Source organism: Cryptosporidium parvum, chromosome 3 (assembly GCF_000165345.1).
Source record: "Cryptosporidium parvum Iowa II chromosome 3, whole genome shotgun sequence".
Classification (NCBI taxonomy): domain Eukaryota; phylum Apicomplexa; class Conoidasida; order Eucoccidiorida; family Cryptosporidiidae; genus Cryptosporidium; species Cryptosporidium parvum.
This window is the reverse complement of record NC_006982.1, coordinates 781,132-801,046: the sequence shown is the minus strand read 5'-3', so window position 1 is coordinate 801,046 and position 19,915 is coordinate 781,132. Positions and strand designations below refer to the sequence as shown.

General features: G+C 31.5%; 11 protein-coding genes across 11 annotated transcripts; 9 read left to right on the top strand and 2 right to left on the bottom strand.

Annotated features, from left to right (window-relative positions):
- Nucleotides 1-307: 307 nt before the first annotated feature.
- Nucleotides 308-1,576, top strand: cgd3_3200 (hypothetical protein; the record flags this gene model as incomplete). The annotated part of the gene is made up of 2 exons (XM_001388085.1): nt 308-633; nt 718-1,576. The coding sequence occupies 2 exons, from the start codon at nt 308-310 to the stop codon at nt 1,574-1,576; spliced, it is 1,185 nt and encodes a 394-aa protein (XP_001388122.1).
- Nucleotides 1,577-2,069: 493 nt separating this feature from the next.
- cgd3_3190 (GCN5 like acetylase + bromodomain) lies at nt 2,070-4,037 on the top strand (the record flags this gene model as incomplete). The annotated part of the gene is made up of 1 exon (XM_626872.1): nt 2,070-4,037. The coding sequence occupies one exon, from the start codon at nt 2,070-2,072 to the stop codon at nt 4,035-4,037; it is 1,968 nt and encodes a 655-aa protein (XP_626872.1).
- A 322-nt stretch (nt 4,038-4,359) lies between these two features.
- cgd3_3180 (Ser/Thr protein kinase) lies at nt 4,360-6,387 on the bottom strand (the record flags this gene model as incomplete). The annotated part of the gene is made up of 1 exon (XM_626871.1): nt 4,360-6,387. The coding sequence occupies one exon, from the start codon at nt 6,385-6,387 to the stop codon at nt 4,360-4,362; it is 2,028 nt and encodes a 675-aa protein (XP_626871.1).
- An 808-nt stretch (nt 6,388-7,195) lies between these two features.
- cgd3_3170 (replication factor RFC3 AAA+ ATpase) lies at nt 7,196-8,347 on the top strand (the record flags this gene model as incomplete). The annotated part of the gene is made up of 1 exon (XM_626870.1): nt 7,196-8,347. A coding segment is annotated over one exon (1,152 nt), but the record flags the coding sequence as incomplete, so codon positions are not given.
- A 230-nt stretch (nt 8,348-8,577) lies between these two features.
- cgd3_3160 (hypothetical protein with 4 transmembrane domains) lies at nt 8,578-9,513 on the top strand (the record flags this gene model as incomplete). The annotated part of the gene is made up of 1 exon (XM_626869.1): nt 8,578-9,513. One exon carries the CDS (start codon nt 8,578-8,580, stop codon nt 9,511-9,513), a length of 936 nt encoding a protein of 311 aa, XP_626869.1.
- A 498-nt stretch (nt 9,514-10,011) lies between these two features.
- Nucleotides 10,012-10,668, top strand: cgd3_3150 (Rab5 like small GTpase; the record flags this gene model as incomplete). Its single annotated transcript, XM_626868.1, has 1 exon — nt 10,012-10,668. The coding sequence occupies one exon, from the start codon at nt 10,012-10,014 to the stop codon at nt 10,666-10,668; it is 657 nt and encodes a 218-aa protein (XP_626868.1).
- Nucleotides 10,669-10,771: 103 nt separating this feature from the next.
- cgd3_3140 (hypothetical protein) lies at nt 10,772-13,129 on the bottom strand (the record flags this gene model as incomplete). Its single annotated transcript, XM_001388084.1, has 1 exon — nt 10,772-13,129. A coding segment is annotated over one exon (2,358 nt), but the record flags the coding sequence as incomplete, so codon positions are not given.
- A 758-nt stretch (nt 13,130-13,887) lies between these two features.
- Nucleotides 13,888-14,841, top strand: cgd3_3130 (hypothetical protein; the record flags this gene model as incomplete). Its single annotated transcript, XM_626867.1, has 1 exon — nt 13,888-14,841. One exon carries the CDS (start codon nt 13,888-13,890, stop codon nt 14,839-14,841), a length of 954 nt encoding a protein of 317 aa, XP_626867.1.
- Nucleotides 14,842-15,108: 267 nt separating this feature from the next.
- cgd3_3120 (AOX1,alternative oxidase, possible fungal or bacterial origin, 2 transmembrane regions) lies at nt 15,109-16,116 on the top strand (the record flags this gene model as incomplete). The annotated part of the gene is made up of 1 exon (XM_626866.1): nt 15,109-16,116. The coding sequence occupies one exon, from the start codon at nt 15,109-15,111 to the stop codon at nt 16,114-16,116; it is 1,008 nt and encodes a 335-aa protein (XP_626866.1).
- Nucleotides 16,117-16,370: 254 nt separating this feature from the next.
- On the top strand, nt 16,371-17,642 carry cgd3_3110 (transcription factor TFIIH with a vWA domain; the record flags this gene model as incomplete). Its single annotated transcript, XM_626865.1, has 1 exon — nt 16,371-17,642. The coding sequence occupies one exon, from the start codon at nt 16,371-16,373 to the stop codon at nt 17,640-17,642; it is 1,272 nt and encodes a 423-aa protein (XP_626865.1).
- Nucleotides 17,643-17,841: 199 nt separating this feature from the next.
- Nucleotides 17,842-19,677, top strand: cgd3_3100 (12 transmembrane domain protein MFS family sugar transporter; the record flags this gene model as incomplete). Its single annotated transcript, XM_626864.1, has 1 exon — nt 17,842-19,677. One exon carries the CDS (start codon nt 17,842-17,844, stop codon nt 19,675-19,677), a length of 1,836 nt encoding a protein of 611 aa, XP_626864.1.
- Nucleotides 19,678-19,915: the final 238 nt, after the last annotated feature.

The window sequence follows — 19,915 nt, the reverse complement described above, 5'->3', positions numbered from 1 at the left end:
GCTTTATAATTCTTTATATATACATATGTATATATATATATATATATATATATATATGTATATATATATGTATTTATTTGCTTATTTATATAATTTATTATTTAAATAATTTTTATATTAATAAATAATACGGTTTCCTGAGAAACCTGTGTGAAGGCTAAAGTATTAAATATTTGGTTTTCAACAGATAGTATCAAGCTCAATAAATAGGCTTGGATTTCCAAATAATTTAGGGTAGACCAAAGTTTTTATATTAATACAAAAAAAAAAGTATTTTTATCATTAGAAGATTTACCAACTCCAAAATATGAAAGAAGATCAAAAAGAATTTTTAAGAAAGGTTGCAAATGTTTGTGAGCTTACACTTTACACTTCGGAAATGAACAATAAATTATTGAAGAATGCAATAAGAGAGGCATCTTCAGATCAACTTTTAGCTCCTGTTTCTATTTCAACCTATCCGCAATTTATTCCATCTGTCAAACATTCACTACCTGAAAATAGCAGCACAGCATTATCCACTGTTGTAGCTTGGCCAAGAGGTGATGGCTGCTCGGAGGCTATTGATGCTGAAATATATAATGCAGTTGAGTATTACAAAGTACATGAAATCGAATATGTTGTTGATTATAGGTAAGTTAATTCATGTTTATATTAATTTGAGCCATTAATATTCTACTTCAGGAGCTTTATATACCCAATGTTATACAAATATACACATCAATTGCTATTACAGCAGATGGAGAAGGTAATAAATGAAATTGCACGTGTAAAATCATTGATTGGCCCAAACATATTATTGAAGGTAGTACTAGAAATAGGTGAAATCAACGAAGCATCTAGATTATCGTCATTGGTTAGATGTGCAATTCTTGGTGGTGCTGATTTTATTGTAACATGTACAGGAAAAGTTAAAAAAGGATTAAATAGTCAAGATCTAAAACAACTTCTTATAGAAGTAAAATCTTCCATCGAAGGAGAATCTCCCTGTGATAAAGAAATTGCTGCTGGTGACGATGAAGAGGTTTTGGAGGGATTACAAGCTCATTATGATGAGAGCTTTGTTAAAGGAACTCTAATCCTTCCAAATAGGTTGCGATATTTACAGAAGCGCAAAGTAGGTATAAAACTTCAAGGAGGTGTTAGTTCGTTGGATATTGCTAGGGAATTTATCAAGCAAGTTGAAGATGTTCTTGGCAATGAATATGTTTCATCACCAAATACATTTAGAATTGGTTCTTCAACTTTGCATCCATTAATTATCCAAGAATTACTTGGTATTGACGATGAATTAAGGATTGTTCATACATTAGGTATTAAGCCAATTAACGCTGAGCAAGTTAACCAAGAAGATAATATTTCATCACCTGAGAATGAACTGGTGGGTATCTCGCATCCATCTGCCCCTATTTCATCAAATCAAACACGCGAAAAAATTGGTTCTCAAGAAGTCATTGATATTAACAAGGACATTATTAAGGTAGAAGCTTTGAATGGGGATAAGACTATTATATCAGATAGCGACCTTGTTGGTAACAAATCAAAAGTTATTTCTGTTGAGTATCTTATCAACTAGGAAAGTAATAAATACACCAAAGTTAGAAAAAATCAAAGTAGACACAAACATGTCAATTTAATAAATTAATGTTGGAGTTTATTCTAACTCTCAAAATGGTGGTCTCCGAGAATTGAAAACCTCATGAGGATTTGGGGAATCTTACTTGACAATTTAATTGATACATAATATCTAAAAGCTACGTTAATTTACCTTATAATATAATTGAATTCAGTTATTATTTCTGAGATGCTTATAGTTAAATGAGAGCGATCATAAATTAGACATAATATGAGGAATGATATTGCAGACTTCGCTTAATTTCTAGTCAAATCTTCACCATTATCTCGTTGTGTTTGTTTGTTGCCTTTGACCGAACTAATGGCGGGTTTTTTTTACGCAATTTTCAGAATATTTTTTCTATATCGTTTATAAAAATCAATTCTTAACTTGGCAGAGAAAAAACAACTCATCTTATCGTAGATATTTTTAGGCAGTTCGAATTTGCTATTTAATGTTTATTGAAGAGGCAAATGCCAGCATTGATAGGGGGATCCGCACAATTATCTTCGAAGAATTTTCGCCCTTAGTCGTAGAAAATATTAACAAGGACTACTTGGAAGGAATATATAGAGATTACTCCGATCCAAAATTATTAAAATTATGTAACAACTTTGGTTTTGTTGAATTCCTGAAGTTATCCAACGAACAAGGAGATTTAAATAATGAATTAATCCGAATTTTTAAGGTAACTTTAGAGGAGATATTTTCAGCAGTACTTTCTATTATTAATATTCAGCAATGGCTCAGTATTGAAGCTCGCGAACGGGGTCCATTTCCAACTATTAAAAAAGATGAAAGAGCAAGTGTAAAGAGCTTTGTTATGAACTATTTGCCTGATGAAAATTATGAAAATAACTACAATTCTTGGAAGCTGTTTCTCAAGAGAGATTCCCCTGCAGGTAGAAAAGTCTGTGAAATGTTTAAACTTTCATTTTTAAAGTCCTTATTGCTTACAAATATTGGAGTAATTCTTAATGATATTGAAACTTCGGGAATATTTACTAAATTTGCGTTAAAAAGCAACTTAAGTAAGGCTATTTGCATGAAGTTTGCTATTAAATTGTGCGTAGCATGTGGCATCGCTTCCAAAGAATCTATTGATCATTTGAAAAGGCAAGCATGGGACCATCTTAGGTATATTTCTGATGATGAAACTCTACAGTCCAGTCTATTGTCTGAAACTGGATTGGGCTTTCTTCATAGAGATAGTGGTAGTGCAAAGGAAGAAGCTCTGGGTATTATTTCATTTGAATGTATTACCAATGATAGAGAGCCAGAACATCTTGTTAAACTTATTGCATTAAAAAATGTTTTCGCAAGGCAATTACCGAAAATGCCAAGAGAATATATAGTTAGACTGATTTTTGACAGAAACCATTATTCTTTCTGTTTGCTGAAGAAAGGAAAAGTAATCGGTGGAGTATGTTTTCGCCCGTACTTCGAGCAAAGATTTGCTGAAATTGCGTTTTTAGCTGTAACTAGTACTGAGCAGGTTAAAGGTTATGGTACAAGATTAATGAACCATTTAAAGCAGCATGTCAAGAAAAGCAAAATAGAATACTTTTTAACATATGCAGATAACTTTGCCACGGGTTATTTCAGAAAACAAGGTTTCAGAAAAGAGGTTAGTATGCCAAAAGAAAGATGGTTTGGATATATTAAAGATTATGACGGTGGTACTTTAATGGAGTGTTATATTAATCCAGAGATTAATTATTTGAGATTATCCGATCTTTTCCATGAGCAAAAATCTGCATTGTTAAGGGCTATTAATACTATTAGACCTTTAAAGGTCTATCCAGGTATCAATTTATGGGAAAATGGAGACGAAAGTATGGTCAAGAAAGATTTAAATATTGAGTTAACTAGTGATCAAAAAAATATTGAATCAACTATATCTGAACCAATGAATGATGGTGATCCAGCTAAAAATTTCCAAAATGACCCTTGTGCTGAAGATTTTACTCCAATTATAGATACCAAACCAGAGAATGATTTAAACATAAACACAAAAAAAATAAAGCCCAGTGATATACCTGGTGTTTTAGAGGTTGGTTGGGTAGAAAAGATAATTGATCCTGTCGAGCAATCTAAGGTTGACCTCTCTATGAACGATCAAATTTGGCAGTTACTTGATACCCTATCAAGGCATGAAAATGCATGGCCGTTTAGAAAACCAGTTAGCATAGGGGAAGCATCAGACTACTATGAGATTATTAAAGAACCTACTGATATCCAAACTATGAAGCGTAAAGCTAAAAATAAAGAATATAAGACATTATCTGAGTTTAGCAGCGAGCTTAAAAGAATGTTTGATAACTGCAGATTTTACAATGCAAAAAATACAATTTATACGAAGTATGCAAACCAGTTGGAGGCATTTATTTGGCCAATGCTACAAACGATACAGGAATCATAAAATGTTAAAATATACCTATAACTACATTTTGGTGTCTAAACATTACTTTTACAATCATATATATTCATTATGTTAAAGTCAAAAACATCCATTTAAGATAAAATCTGATTAATCTAATTAAAAACAAAACCTGTTAATCGTGGAAATATGCTTAGCAGAAAATGATTGCTAAAAGCTGTATTAATTTGGCCACTTTTTAATTTGTTAAGTAAAAAAATTGTCCAAATTTTTTTTTTCCTAAAATACATTAATTTTTTTGGATTTCATCTTTGCTATCTGCTCATATAATTTGTAGGTAAGTATATATAACTGTGACTATCTATCACGTTTGATGTTTTTGCTTAACAGCCTGGTATGCCTTTTGAGTAAAGTAGTCCATTTTTTGTATTACATCTTTAATATTAGCTCTTTTATTTGAATTAACTTGTACAAGCATATTGAATACATATTTTGCAGCCTCTTCACATATTTTATATTTGTATGGACAGTTTGAATTATCAAATCCCAATGCCATTTTGGCAAACTCAATCCACTCTTGAGGTTCTATTAGCCACCCATCTTTTCCTTTAAATTCCAATGGGCCTGGGCCATATGGGCTTTTCATACTATCCACAACTCTTCTGCCCATTAAAACTTCTGCTATTGAAATTCCTGCACCCCATGAATCAGAAGAAAGTCCAATTTCAACTGTCTTTGCTGATTTCAAATCTCTACTTTTTTTTGTATAGTACTCTAGCATTTTCTGCTCAGGGCTCTCATACCATGAGGTACCTCCTGTGAAATCCTTAGCGCTATGCATGGAGGCAGTGCCTAAATCAATAATTTTAACGTCTAAATGCCTTTCGTTATTTGTGCTATTGTAATAAAAATCCAATACTATATTGTCAGGTTTAATATCGTTATGCCTAATACCAAGTGCTGAATATTGCGCAATTCTTGTTAATGCTAGTGTGCACCACTGAAGTTTATTATATTCGTAAAGAGCTTGGCACTTGCTATACACTGAATTGGCAGAAGACGAGTGTTCAGATCTTATGATGTCAAAAAAATCTGGCCCTGAAAGCTTTCTAGTTACTAATACAGAATTTCCAGGGTTCTTCTTATCTAAATAATATCCGATTAACTCTGCGCATGGCCATGCATCCTCCAAGTTGTCGTAGCCCTGATCTTGTTGAAGCTGTGATAGCCTCTGATATATATATAAGTGGCACTCTATTTCTCTCTTAATGCTTCTTCCATCGCGCGCATTTCCATCCTCAACAAACTTCAATGCCATCGGATATGCAGAAATGGTCTCTGTGCCATTTAAATCATTTACATATGCGTGTTCATAGCTTTTTGGAGGAATCCATAAAGATCTGTGAACTTTCCTCTTTGATGAATTCTGTGAAATTACTCTATCGTAACTAGTTGGCCATAGCTTTAATTCACCTCTTGGATGTTTAATTCCCTTTAATGGAGCTATGGGAAACATCACTGGGCCGAGACAATCATATAAACGTTTGTATACTAATGAGTAATTTTTTGAGACCATTTGGCCTTTGCTTCCTAAAATTGAAGGCTTTGAGATTTTTGAGATTGCAGAGAATGAATTTGTTGTAGGATTTGGGTTTGTATTTGATGAATTAACGATATCTTTCTCATTTCCATTTAACATACCTGAAGAACATCTGGAATAAGTATTTTCGCATTCATAAGTTGTAACTTTAGGATGGTTCAGGGTATTTACATTACTTATGTCTATATCTCTGCTTTGTTGCATTACGAGTTTATCGTTTTCTTCTTGTGAAAATGCATTAATATTTGAATAACAAACACCATTAGTATGGGACTTATTTGAATTTGAAACAGTATTACTTGTATACCTCCCATTTTCCACTTTTAGAGTCGTATTCTGCGCATTTTTTTCGGGTTTACCTGTCAAATTATTATTAATTATTGTACTGATATTGCAGTTTATCTGCTTATTTATTATGCTATATTTGCCATTACTCGTTCCGGAACTAATTGCTAACTTAGAAGTTTCACCAAGAGAAACTGAAGTTGATGATAAAGAAGTTGATGGAATGCAACAATGTTTTTTCAAATGTTCATTTCCAGCATTACATCTCTGCTCGCATTTGTGAGGAGAAGTATTTCCAATAGGTTGAATTGAATTTGAAGTAGAGGATGACAGGGCAAATGATGCCATAGAAGTAAAAGACGCATGAGGAGAAGCCAGAGCAAAACAATTTTCGCTATTATTACAACTGCACTCCTGTGTGAAAAACACAGAATTCCCTTTTTTATTTATATTCGCTACCCTTTGTTCATTTAAAGAGCCGTTTCTAATTCTTAGTTCTTCATGCATTATTCTGTAAGCAGATCTTGTATTCAGTACTATATGCGCGTTATAACGCAATAATTGATCGATAATAGCTATATTATTTTGATATATAATCAATAATTGAAATATGTCTTTAACTATTACTAAAAATCTGGTTGGACTAGTAACTAATCTTAAAGGAATCTTTGATCTTCTGTAAATTTATAGCCAAATAAAGCTTGCAATATAAGTAATTGTATTGAATCAAATGCCTTCCAAATTAATAAATATCTTTCCTTATTCCTTTCCGACCTTATTCCCCTTCCTACTCATTACCTGAATTAACTTAATTTGCCCCAATTAATACAATCCACTAATTACTTTACGATTATAAGTTAGGAAGATCCATGAAAGGTTCTTAAAATAGACCTACACTTTATTAATATTATCACACCTCCTCTTTTTCAATTAATCACATGTCTTAAAGTTGTAGACTGACTATTACACACATTAACACACATGCGCGCCACTTCCAAATTATTTTATGAACTATATTGCATATGCTTAACAATAAAATAAATGCAAAGTAACACCTAAATAAAAAAAAATTTGCCTATGAACTTAAAACTTGAATTTACTAATTTATTTCATACATTTCCTTTAATCTATTATATTTTTTTAAGCTACAAACGAATTTTGTAGTTAAAAATATGATTATTTCCCTCGTTAAATTTTATGAGCGGTACTAACTTTATTATTTGTCAGTAGGAATATAAAGTTGCCCTTGTTTGAAAACAAATTACTATTAAATAGATAAAAATTGTCTCTATTCTTCGAATTTCTATTGCAATAACTGAGGTTCACTTTCAAAATGGAGGAAGCTCAATTACCGTGGGTTGAAAAGTATAGGCCTTCAGGACTACAGGACTTGCTGTCGCACAAAGATATAATTAACACTATCGAAAAATTTATTAGTTCTGGCCAGCTTCCACATCTTTTATTCCATGGACCTCCTGGAACTGGAAAGACTTCAACTATACATGCAATTAGCAAATGTATTTACAAAGATAGAAAGTATCAGATGGTGTTGGAACTCAACGCATCAGACGACCGTGGCATAAATGTTGTAAGGGATGCAATCAAAAGTTTTTCAGAAAGTGCATCAACGACATTAAATCACTCAGGTGGAACAAATTCAAATATTGAAGATATAGAAATGTCTGATGTAAGCACAAGAAATTTAGACTGTAATAAAAGCTTGTGTGAGAATATTAAGTTAATTATTCTAGATGAGGCAGATATGATGACAAGCACAGCTCAAATGGCACTAAGAAGAATAATGGAGCGTTATTCCGAACACGTTAGATTTTGCATCATTTGCAACTATGTTAATAAAATAACTCCTGCATTGCAAAGTAGATGCACACGGTTTAGATTTTCCCCACTTCCTATTGAGGATATTAGGAATCGAATATCAGAAATTGCTCTGTCAGAGAGGATTTTTATAACTCGAGAAGGTCAAGAGTCGCTCATAAAGTCTTCAAGGGGAGACATGAGGAAAGTTTTAAATGTATTGCAGTCGTGCAGCATGAGTAATTACGGAAACATTGAAAAACATAAAGATTCTGGAGAACTAAATGGGGCATCTATTGAAGGACTTATCACATATATTAATGAAGAAATGATTCACAGAATTCTTGGGATACCCACAAAGAGTGAATTGGATTATATATTTGGAATTCTCTCAAGAGAGAGTTTTTCAAGTGGCTTTAGTGCACTTCAAAATTCCCAGAATGAGAACGGATATTCTACCCAAGATTTCGTAAATGGTCTTTACAGCAAGTCAATGGAAGCAAATTGGCCTGATGAAGTTGTTCCGTTACTTATGAGGCGCCTTGCAGATATCGAGTACAGGCTTTCAAGGGGGGCTAGCGAAAGCATACAACTGGCTGCAATTGTTTCTTGCTTCCATGAAGTTAGAATGGAAATGGAGAAGCTCGTTTAAACATACTATAATAATAGTATTATTTAATCCAAATTATTAATTTTCCACGAATAAGCACGATATTTCTCTTTTGCAGTTAATTAGACACGATAAAAATTTGTAAGCGGTTTTTTTTTGATCAGTGAGCTTTTTTTTTTTTTAAATTGCCAATTAATTAATGAAATTATTCATCACTAATTAGTCTGATTAATTAATTAAATCTCTATATCATTCTACACTAAAGTTAAAATATGACTCCTGAAGAAGCACAGAAGGAGTTTTTGGAATATGATTGGTCAAAGAGCACATTATGGCAGCAATATTATAATAATCTTTACCCGACGCCATCTGCATCTCAACTAACCACTTTTAAAAGGAAATGGTTTAAAAAGAATGTGAACCCTAATCTTGAGATACAACTTAAAGAACATAACTATAATAAATATCAAGAAGAGAGTAAATTCTCGAGCTTTAATTCCCAAGCCAAAAGTAATGAATCAAAACTATTACTTTCCACAGGATACAAACAATGGATGATATTATCACTTTCTATTTCACTTTTGATTTCATCAATAATTCCAATTTTGAATTTCCTTCCAATCATTCGTGGATCTAAATTTACGTATTTACTTGTACGAATAAGCTCTTTATTTTACATTCTGGGTCTTGGATCACACTTATATGATATTTCAATTAAACCTATTAAATTGCTTTCCATTGACTTTTGGCAAAAGATCCTTATTGAAGAATCATTCCACTCACTAATTTCGGTTGTTGCATATTTTGGTCTAATCTATTCATTTCCTATGATATTTTTCATTCCTGCAATTACTTCATTATTCATTGTATCAAAATACCAACCTATTGTAAACAATATTCAAATAATTAATATTTTCGACCTCGCTAACAAAAACAAAAACAAATTGTATCAAAGAAAAGCATATTTTGAAGTATTTGTAGTGGGAATTTATATTTTCTTTGCAGTGCTTACAAGAAGAATCAGTATAGTTTATATTTCCATATACTGGAGTTTGATAAGATTGAAATATCCTATTGATCCTTTTGTTCAATATGCATTTAGAGTTGCTAATTCTCAAATCAATGGTTTTATGAAATCATATTCCAACTACATTCCAGGTTTTATTCCTAGATCGTACAATTGGGTAAGTTCAAATAAAGTGAATTAAATTGTTTATTAACATTTTTTTAGATTTCTAATTTCTTGCAAAGACAAGTTAGCCCACAGATTTAATAAATTCAAATTTTTTTATTGGCTAATTTTTTTACTCGCTAAAATTCAAAATGAAAAGGAAAATTAAAAATAGATTTTTATTACTGCAATTATGATAGGTAGATCCTAAACAATTTCAAAGATAAAGTAATATATTTTTTCATTGTCCTCTTTTTCTCGTTTAAGTGAAATCAATTCTCTCTTATTTAGATAATGTAATAGACATTCAACTTTGTTGCGGGGTGTGAGGATATTATGCCTAATTAATTAAAAATTTATTTATGATCATTTGTATGGGAAAATAACATAAGACGGCGAATCATCTTGTTAATTAAAAAAGCTTCAAGATTACACTTTAATTTAGTGTAGCTTTCGTCTATATATAAAAACTATTTTACTACTCTTGTCATGCACAGTTGAGAAATAAGACAGATCATTAATATAAATTTAAATAATGTCTCAGACAGCAATAAAAACTCCAAAAACATTGCATCTGAAATTGGTCTTGTTGGGGGATGCTTCAGTTGGAAAATCATGTTTAGTAGTTAGGTTCTCAAAGGATGAATTCCATGAGTATCAGGAACCAACAATCGGTGCTGCCTTTATGACTCAATCGGTAAATGTTGATGATGATTATACTGTTAAGTTCGAAATTTGGGATACAGCAGGGCAAGAAAGATACAGAAGTCTTGCACCCATGTATTATAGAGGAGCTGCGGCAGCAATTGTGGTTTACGACATTACAAATGTAGAAACGTTTCAAGGGGCTAAGTCATGGATATCAGAACTACAGAATATAAATAACAATGATATTGTTGTTGCTTTAGTTGGGAATAAGTATGACTTAGAAAGTAGTCGAACTGTGGACTCTGAAACAGCACGTAACTACGCTAAGGAAAAAGGAATACTGAGCTTCGAAACATCAGCAAAAACTGGATATAATGTCCAAGAACTATTTGAGGAGATTGCAAGAAAGCTTCCAAACACCAAAAAGCTGGACTCTAACAGTATGAGCACAGAAAATAATGGTAAAACTGGAGGGTTTCAATTGTTTAGATCAGATAGAAGAGGAGGAGGAAATTGCTTTTCAAATGGTTGTTCTTCAAACTAATATTATTACTAAGTTATTAATAAGAAATAACTATAATATTCAAATGAATTTATATACTTATCTTTAAAAATCTATTTAAATAATTTATAACTTATTTATGTTTCTAATTAAAATCAGTGTTTGCGTAACTACCCATAGGTTTGCCTGTAACGCAGCTTTCGGATAATATTTCCTTATTATATTGGAAGTAGGTTCCATATGTTATTGGATTATCTCTTCTTAGAGGGACGAATACTGCCTTATTTTGTACATTTATAACAGATGGTAGTTTATTATAATAGTTGGGCTGATGCGCGAAGTTCATTACACCATCCTTCCCCATACTGTTAATAAAGTCCCTTAAATGGAAAGAGTCGATATTTAAACCTCTATTATTATTCATATCTTTGAAAGGTACAGTAGGTAATGTTTTGAACGATGAGAGCTTTGCATTTAGAACTATTTTTCTCCAAGTAAATGAAATCAACTTTATTCTAGAAATTCTGTATAATGAACTCAAAAAATTTCCAAATAGCTTGTCCCTACTATTGAGATCCATAGGTTTTGTTAAACCTTCCCTCTTTACCTCCTCTGTTTCAACAAGATTTCTTTTGCTGGGTCGTGTTTGTATTCTCCAGAATGCATCAACCATTTGTAACCTAATTTTTGTATTGATTATATATGCAAAGTGTAGCATAGATGTTTCATACAATGCAACATTTGTCTCTGTATTTGAGTCTCTCTCTAAATCTTTTTTATACATCATAAAAGACTCTTGTGTCTTTTTAAGTTCTTCTAAATGTTTGACTCTTAAATCCTCTACTTGGCTCATTAAGTTTTCATTTTCTGCAAAAAGTGAAAGCTGTTCTTTTCTTAATAAGAATAAAGTTAAATCATTTCCCTTTAATCCTTTCCCATCTTCGTTTGTTGAAACAATCTTTGGTCTACTTATTTGTTTTTTCAAAATTTCAAATCCTTTTTTCAAATAATTTTGTTTATAGTGCACTCTCAGAGTCTCATCAAGTAATTGTACTGCCATACCTTTTAATAGTGAATTATATGCAATCTTTTTTGCTTCTTTCAAATCCATCATATTTGAAATTTTTTCATTTGCTTGATTAACAAGTTCCATAGTCTCTTGTTCTTTAACATATAGAGCTTTAACTGTTTTTTCTAATGTTCCTATCTGAGACTTTTGTATCTCACTAGAATCTTGCAACTCTTTCATATAATTTTTCATATTACTGATTGTACTAGAACTCATATTTTCTAATTCATTCTTTTGAATTGTCATTTTTTCTAATTGTTCTTTTAATGACTCTACTAAAATCTTTCCTTGAATAAACTCCTTTTCTTTCTCAATAATGCTAGTTTGTTGTTTTGCTTGGCTTTTGGCTACTTCAGCCTCTAGTTTTATTTTCAAATTTTCTTCATATTGGTTTTCTAATGCATTCATTCTTTCATTATATATGGACTCTAATGCACTAGCTCTTTCATTAAATGTGGATTCTAATGACTTTTTTCTTTCTTCAAAATCTTCTTCCAACTCCTTCTTTCTTCTTGAAATCCCTTCTAAGTATTCACTTTTCTTGCCATTATACTCCTCTTCTAATTCTGCTTTTCTTTTTGAAATAATATCTGAAAGCTCTGAACTCTTACGTAAATATTCTTCCTCTAGTAATTCTTTCTTCTTTGATAGCTCTTGCTCAACCTCTTTTTGCCTTGCAATATAGTGTGATTCAATATCCTTTCTTATTTCTGCAAGTGAAACATCAGCTTTCTTCTTATTTTCAACGGCGGCAATTTCGATAGTTGCATGCATTTCTCTTTCCATTTCTTCCCTTAACCTTTTTTCAAAATTAAACTTTTCTCTTTCCAATGCATCTCTTTCTGATTGCAAAATTTTATTTAATTCTCTTTGTAATTTAATCGCATTTTCGCTATCGATTTCACACATACGATCTATGTATTCTTTTTCTATATAAGCCCTTACTTTATTGACTGCTAATTCAAATTGCGCTCTTAAGTCATCAGGGACATTTTCCGAAACTTTAAGCTTTTTGCTTTCTGAAACTTTTTTTCCGATGTTGTGTACTTCATTCTTTATTTCATGTTTATTTCTGGAAAATTGCTTTGCATTTATTTTTTTTCCAATTTTATTCGAAGAATCTGTATAGATAGAAGCCGATTCGTCGGATGCTATTTCGCTTGAATTTTTCTTAATTCTAGGTGATGGATTTGAGGAAGAATCAGATGAAGAATATTGAACTTGTTTTTTGCTAGGCTTTTTTTCTTTAGTCATTTTTTCATTTATTTCTTCATTTTCTTTAGTATCGCTGATTTTTTTTTCAGAGTTATCTTTTTTTATACTCTCAACTTTTTTTCCTGGAATATTTTCTTTTTTATTTAGAGGTAAAAATTCAGCACCCAATTTAGTTTTAGGAAATAGTTCGCTGTGAACTGAGTTAATAGATTCCCTCATGGTGATATTTTAAACCATTTCTATTAAGGCAAACGTAAGGGAACATGTGAAACTTTATTTCCTGTTCACACAATGTAACACACACAAATTTAAAAGTTAAAAATTTTATTTAAAAACATATTATATAGGAATAATCTTTTATTAATATTTTGGTATTGATCTTTACCTAAATTTTTGTTTTTCCACACTTATTTACATTAGATAAACTTGTTTTGCAATTTCAAATATTAACATGAGTAGAATTATTAAGTCTCTTCAAAATAAAAAGCTTATTTTGATGAATAATATCGATGAATTTATCTTTTATTAGAAAAATTTCTCATTTTGCAAGATGTGGGTTTTTCGAGAAGCTTGTATCTCCACAGGTAGTTTGCCCAGATGCTGTTGAATTATTAATAAAGCACTCTCCAACTTACAGAGCTCCAAATAATAAAGATGAAATAAAGCTTAATGTAAGTTGAATTAAAGCAAGTAATGAAATTAATTCAAATTTTTTTAGATGAAAATCAGAATATCTATTTTACATATACTTGCAACATATGCTAGAATCTTCCCGAATGAAACTATTCAAGTAAGTTAAATTAATCACCTATAAATTTGAAAACTTCATTAATTAGACTTTGTCAAATCAATCATTTTTATATTCAATAATTAATATTTTTGAAATCACTCTAAATGAAAATCACGAAAGTAACACAAGCGAGGTTGAACAATTGTTATCATTAATATTATTTCATTTCATCGAAAAAGAACAACCAATGTTTTGCAGAGTTGCAATTAAGATTGGATTATTGGAATTGTTAATCCAAATTTTTAAGAAACAAAATGATAATTGTATAACCCATAGATTGAAGAATGCACTATTACGTACAATAATAGGATTAATTCGATTTTCTCCAACTGCAGCTTCATACACGTGGGTTAAATTAAAAAATGAAATATCTGAGTTAATATTTTCTGACGATATTTCAATGAGAATATGGGGTATTAAATATATTTCAACTATTATTAAAATGGTAGAGGCAGATAGCCAAGATTGTCTAGCATTAGATTTTATCCAGCCATTGGAATTATGTCCTTCAATATTCGTCTTAATGTATGATGAATGCGTACCAATAAGGTTACAAACAATTAAAATTTTATGTAGAATAATTATTACTCAAGGCAGTGAAAAAGAATGCAAACAATTAGTTTATATGGGAATTATCGGATTACTTCTTGATGTATTAAAACAAAACGATTTGAGGAATTGTACAAACAGTATTGCATTCCCAATTATTATTTCATTAATTAGGCTAATAAAAATATCAGAAAAATGGTGTATGATTTTTATTTATTCGAAGGGAGTCGAAATTACATTAACATATTTAAAGTATTCTGTAGAAAAGATAATTATTCCGGTAATTCTCCTAATATTTAATGCTTGCAGCTATTCTTCTTTTCATACGAACAAAGTCTTGGAGTGTAAAACTTTAGATAAATTACATAGAATCAAAGAGTTGATCAATTCAGAAGAATTCATAAGAATAATTGACCAAGTAATCTATTCACTGATTATGAAATGCACGGAATATGAGATTCTATACTCTTTTATAATGAATAGCGGAGATCCTTACATTATTGAAAATAGGTCAATTCAAGACCATCTAAAAATAATTCAGAAAAAGTCTAATAAACTTAAAAAATTCATTCATGCAAACAAAAGTAAATAATTAATAACATCTGGATTTATTAGAAATTGTTTTTTTTTTAAATCGTTATAATTAATTTTTAGATTTTTCTAATCCAAAATGAACTTTTTTTTTCCAGATGCATGTATTACCCGCTCGTGCTCACATTTAAAAATTGCTAATAGTATGCAGAGGATTCCACTATATTCACTTTCCAACAGAATATCGCGAGCTAACTGTATTTGAATTATTAAATTGTTACAGCGGAATCTTATTTACAATCGTATTTTTTTTTTAAATAATATTAATATGTATTATGTAAGAAACCTATCGAATACAAATAAATTGAGATACTTTTATGGAAGGCATCTTTGGCTACTCTCTTCAAAAGTAAATCTGAACAATTTGTGCTCTATAGTCCATTCAAATAAAGGCCAGAAAATCACTTCAAAGCTTTATATTACTTTAGAAAAAGATAGGTCAAGTAATAATCAAGGGGATTTTTCCAAAAAAAGGACTTTGGAATGCAAAAGTGATCAGATTAATAAATTCGACGCTGAAAATGAAGAAAAAGTAGGAAGCCACTTTATGAAGAAATCAAACCATGCGGCTTCCATATTAGAAGGAAAGGAGTACGGATTTAATTCTCCCATTTGGGACTTAGAAGAAGTTAATAATGTACAAAAAACTCATTTATGCCCAAATGGGTTTAAAGACAAAATGTCTTACTATCTTGTGATTGCATTAAGAAAAAGTTTCGATTTATTAACTAGGTACAAAAAAGGACATAATGAATATCAATGGTGCAGAAGAATAATTTTTTTGGAAACAGTAGCCGGCGTCCCAGGTATGGTTGGTGCAATGCTTAGACATTTTTCTTCACTCCGAAAAATGAAAAGAGATAATGGATGGATACATACTCTACTTGAAGAGGCTGAAAATGAAAGGATGCATCTACTAATATCACTGCAGCTGATAAATAAGCCATCAATATTAACAAGGGTCAGTGTAATTGGGACTCAGTTTGCCTTCTTAATCTTTTACACGGTATTTTATATAATTTCTCCAAAATATTCACACAGATTTGTTGGATACTTAGAAGAAGAAGCTGTAAGCACATACACTCATCTGATTGAGGAAATAGATAAGGGTCTTCTTCCAGGATTTGAGAGAAAAGCCCCGAAATTTGCCTCCGTCTACTATGGCTTACCAGAGGATGCAACAATTAGAGATTTATTTTTAGCAATGAGAAGAGATGAATCGCATCACAGAGATGTTAATCACAACCTCGCAGATATAAGATTAAATGGAGAATAGTAATTTAGATATTTATTGAAATATTTTATTTCATTCAAAATAATTTAGTTCTTTATTAAGTACTCGCTAATTATGTTTAAAAAATGCTAAGCGCTTTTTTTTTTCGAATCGAATAAAGAACGGGATAATAAGTAACCATTAAATAATAAACGATTTGATCTTGAGATTGTTATTATTTCATAATCAGGTAATGAACTAAATTTGAAGTATCCTTTGTATAGTTTGGGATATAAATAGGTTTTCTCTTGAAATCAATGGATTTTGCAGAGAAATTGGCAGATACTTCAAATAACTCACTGGATGAGCAAGAAGTTGTATATTCATGGGAACAAGGCCTTATAAAAAATTGGGAGAGATTGGTTGAAACAGAGAGTGGGCTTGTTGTAATTGATGATGAGACTCGCTTTGATTCGAATAATGCAGACGAAAGCTATAATATTGAGTTGTTGAAGCGTGGCCCAAATACAAATATTAGGCGTGGTCTACTCAGAAATATTGTAATTATTTTAGATATGACTTCTAATATGCTGGAGCTTGATTACAAGCCTGACAGACTACAGTGCATGGTTAAATGCAATGAAATTTTCATTAAACAGCTATTAGAAGATAATCCTCTAACTCAAATCTCGGTTATTTCTATTTACGACGGCATTGGCGAAGTAATAATAAGCTACAATTCTAATTTTCTTGAAATTATGACGAGTATTTTGAATTATTTGAAAAAGGGATGTAAGGGAAGCATGTCTATTCAAAATGGGCTTGAGAAGGCTAAGTATCTACTAGTTTCAATCCCTCCGTATGGTACAAAAGAAATTATTTTTTTTCTAGGAAGCATGAGAAGTGTAGATAATTCTTTTTTATTCAACGAATGGGTAGAAGGTTTTTCTTCTAATAATATCATAATTAATGCAATACTCTTCATCCCAGAATTATATATAATTAAGACAATTACAAAGATGACAGGGGGTGTTTGTTTATGCGCAATGAATAATGACCACTTACTTAAGTTGACCCTTGAAAATTTCATCAAGCCGCCTCCAAATAACATTGCGAGCACCCCATTGAACATTAACTTGGTTACAATGGGATTTCCTGAATATGTAAGCAATCAAACGCATCCTTTCGGTTGCTCATGTCACAGGTCCTTAACTCATCGTGGGTATTCTTGCCCGAAGTGTAAATCAATTGTTTGTTACTTACCGACAAAATGTCCGGTTTGCTTGATATATCTTATTTCCCCAAATCACCTTGCAAAATCATTCGCATATTTATTTCAGCACCCAGATATTACTCCTATTAAAAATGGGGAATATTCAAAGATTGAGTCCAGTTCTATAAAAACAAAGTGCGAATTATGTGAGAGCCAGTTCTCTAATAATGTATATTTGAACTCTGGGTCAAGATCGAATATAATTAACAAATATTTATGTACAAATTGCAGCACTCAATTCTGCAATGAATGCTGTAAATTTATATTTAATACTCTACATCAATGCCCAATTTGCTGTTCATTGAGAATTTCATAGTTCTATTATATAGTTTTTTTTTTATAAATTAAATATTATTTTACTCATATTATTGTTACGGCAACCGCCTAAAAAACATACAGTTGCATAAAAGACAACTGTACGCAGAAATGCAAAAATTTAGCATGCTTGCGATATCGTTATTGCGTAAATAAGATAAAAATTAATGCTAAATATTATGATTTCTTTTGTTTAGAATATGGATAAACAAAAAAATGCTCAAGAAAAATCAATTCCCTTTAATCAAGGGCCAATTATTGATCAAAAAGTTTATGACAATAATTCAAAAAAAAAGTTAAAACATTTCAATAGTAGTTGTTCAACTTTATCAAATAATTCAGGATCATCTGTTGAACTCTATGAGGCATCTGAATTACAAAGACTACATAGTATTGCTTTAAGGAGTATTGCTATTGTTTGTTTGGCTGCGTCTTTAGATGGATGCGATGAACAACTACTTCCAGCATCCCTTAGAGCGCTTGAAGTAGATTTAAAATTGAGTCCAAAAGACCTTGGCAATATTATCCTGTGTCAGATATTGTGCCTTGCCTTGAGTTGTCCAATATGGGGTTTACTTGCAGATAGATATTCAAGGAAGTACATTTTGGCAACCGGTGTAACTGTCTGGGGGTTTGTTACGATATTGCTTGCATTTAGTAGTTCTTATTGGGAGGTGCTAATTACTAGAGCTGTTAATGGAGCATTTTTGGGTAGTGTTGGCCCACTAGCACAGAGCGTTTTAGCAGATACGCTCAATTCAAAAAATAGAGGACTAGGATTTGGAATGATACAACTTTCAAGTTGCGTTGGAAGAGTTTTTGGGGCGGTTCTGACTACTTCGATTTCACAGAAACTTATTGTTGGATTTCAAGGATGGAGATTTGCATTCCTTTTAGTAGGAGTTCTAAGCGCGATACTAGGAGGAATAATAGTATTTCTTATGGATGAAATCCCTCATCTACACCTACACCGCTTTAGATCTATTCGATCAGATCCAAATAGTGAGAGCGAACAAGAACCATTAGAGCAACAAGAACAAAGTGAATTTAGTATTTCCGTTGTTGCACGCCCGGATACTGGAGGGGCAGATTCTGATACTCAATCTGTTATTGGTACAATGTCGCGAGAAGAAGGACAAAGAGATAGTCTTCTGAATACATTTAACACTAATAGAATATTTTTACATGATGAAAATGAGGAAATTTCGGATATAATTGATGAAAACGTATCTACACTTCAATTTATGAAAAACGTAATCACTCAAAGTCTGATAGTAAAAAGCGTTATATTAATGATTTTAGAAGGGATTAGCGGAACAATACCTTGGAGTTCACTAACATTTATGACAATGTATTTACAATACTGCGACCTTTCAAATTTTCAAGCTGCTCTAGTCGTTGCAACTATGCTTGCAGGATCTATGATTGGTGGCCCAATGGGGGGGTTGCTAGGAGATTGCTTAAATCGCATCTCTGCTGACCATGGAAGGCCCCTTGTTGGTCAAATTTCCATGGCAATAAGAATTCCAATAATGTGTATTCTATTCTTAGTAATACCAAAAGAATCTTCATCATTCTATTACTTTATGGTTTTATCTTTTCTAATGGGATTCTTTGCAATTGCAGGCGCTGCTGCAAGCAGGCCAATTCTTTCTGATGTTGTTAGAGCATCTCATAGAGCAACTGTATTCTCCATAGCCGTTTTATTTGAAGGTATTTCAGCCGCAACATTTGGGGCTCCTGTTGTAGGGATTTTATCAGAAAATGTGTTTGGTTATAAAACTACTGCAGAAAATGTAAGTCAAATGAACGCAGATTCAAGACTTATTAATGCAAATGCGCTTGCGAATGCACTTGTATTCCTTACAGTTTTTCCTTGGTGTATTTCCTTATTATTATATTCTCTCTTGCATTTTACATATGGAAATGATAAGAGATCATTAAAAATTGAACTATCCGAAATATCTGGTTATACAAGAACTATTAGAAGCAGGTTAGAATCTAACGGATCGGATACTCTTTCAAATCGATCTTAGAGGCAATATTTTGCAAAAATAATTTCTAAGTTATTGAATATAGATTTTCTAGCTTTAATATTACCTATGTAACTAGGCCTTTCTCCAAATATTTGTCTTTAATAGAATGCTTTTTCGAGCTGATTTAAAAATTGAGAAGTTTATATTTTGCTAATATATTGATCTACTAAAATTGCGAATTTTGTAACGAAATATATACATTTCATGTAATACATGTAGCAAGCTTGGCATGCAATAT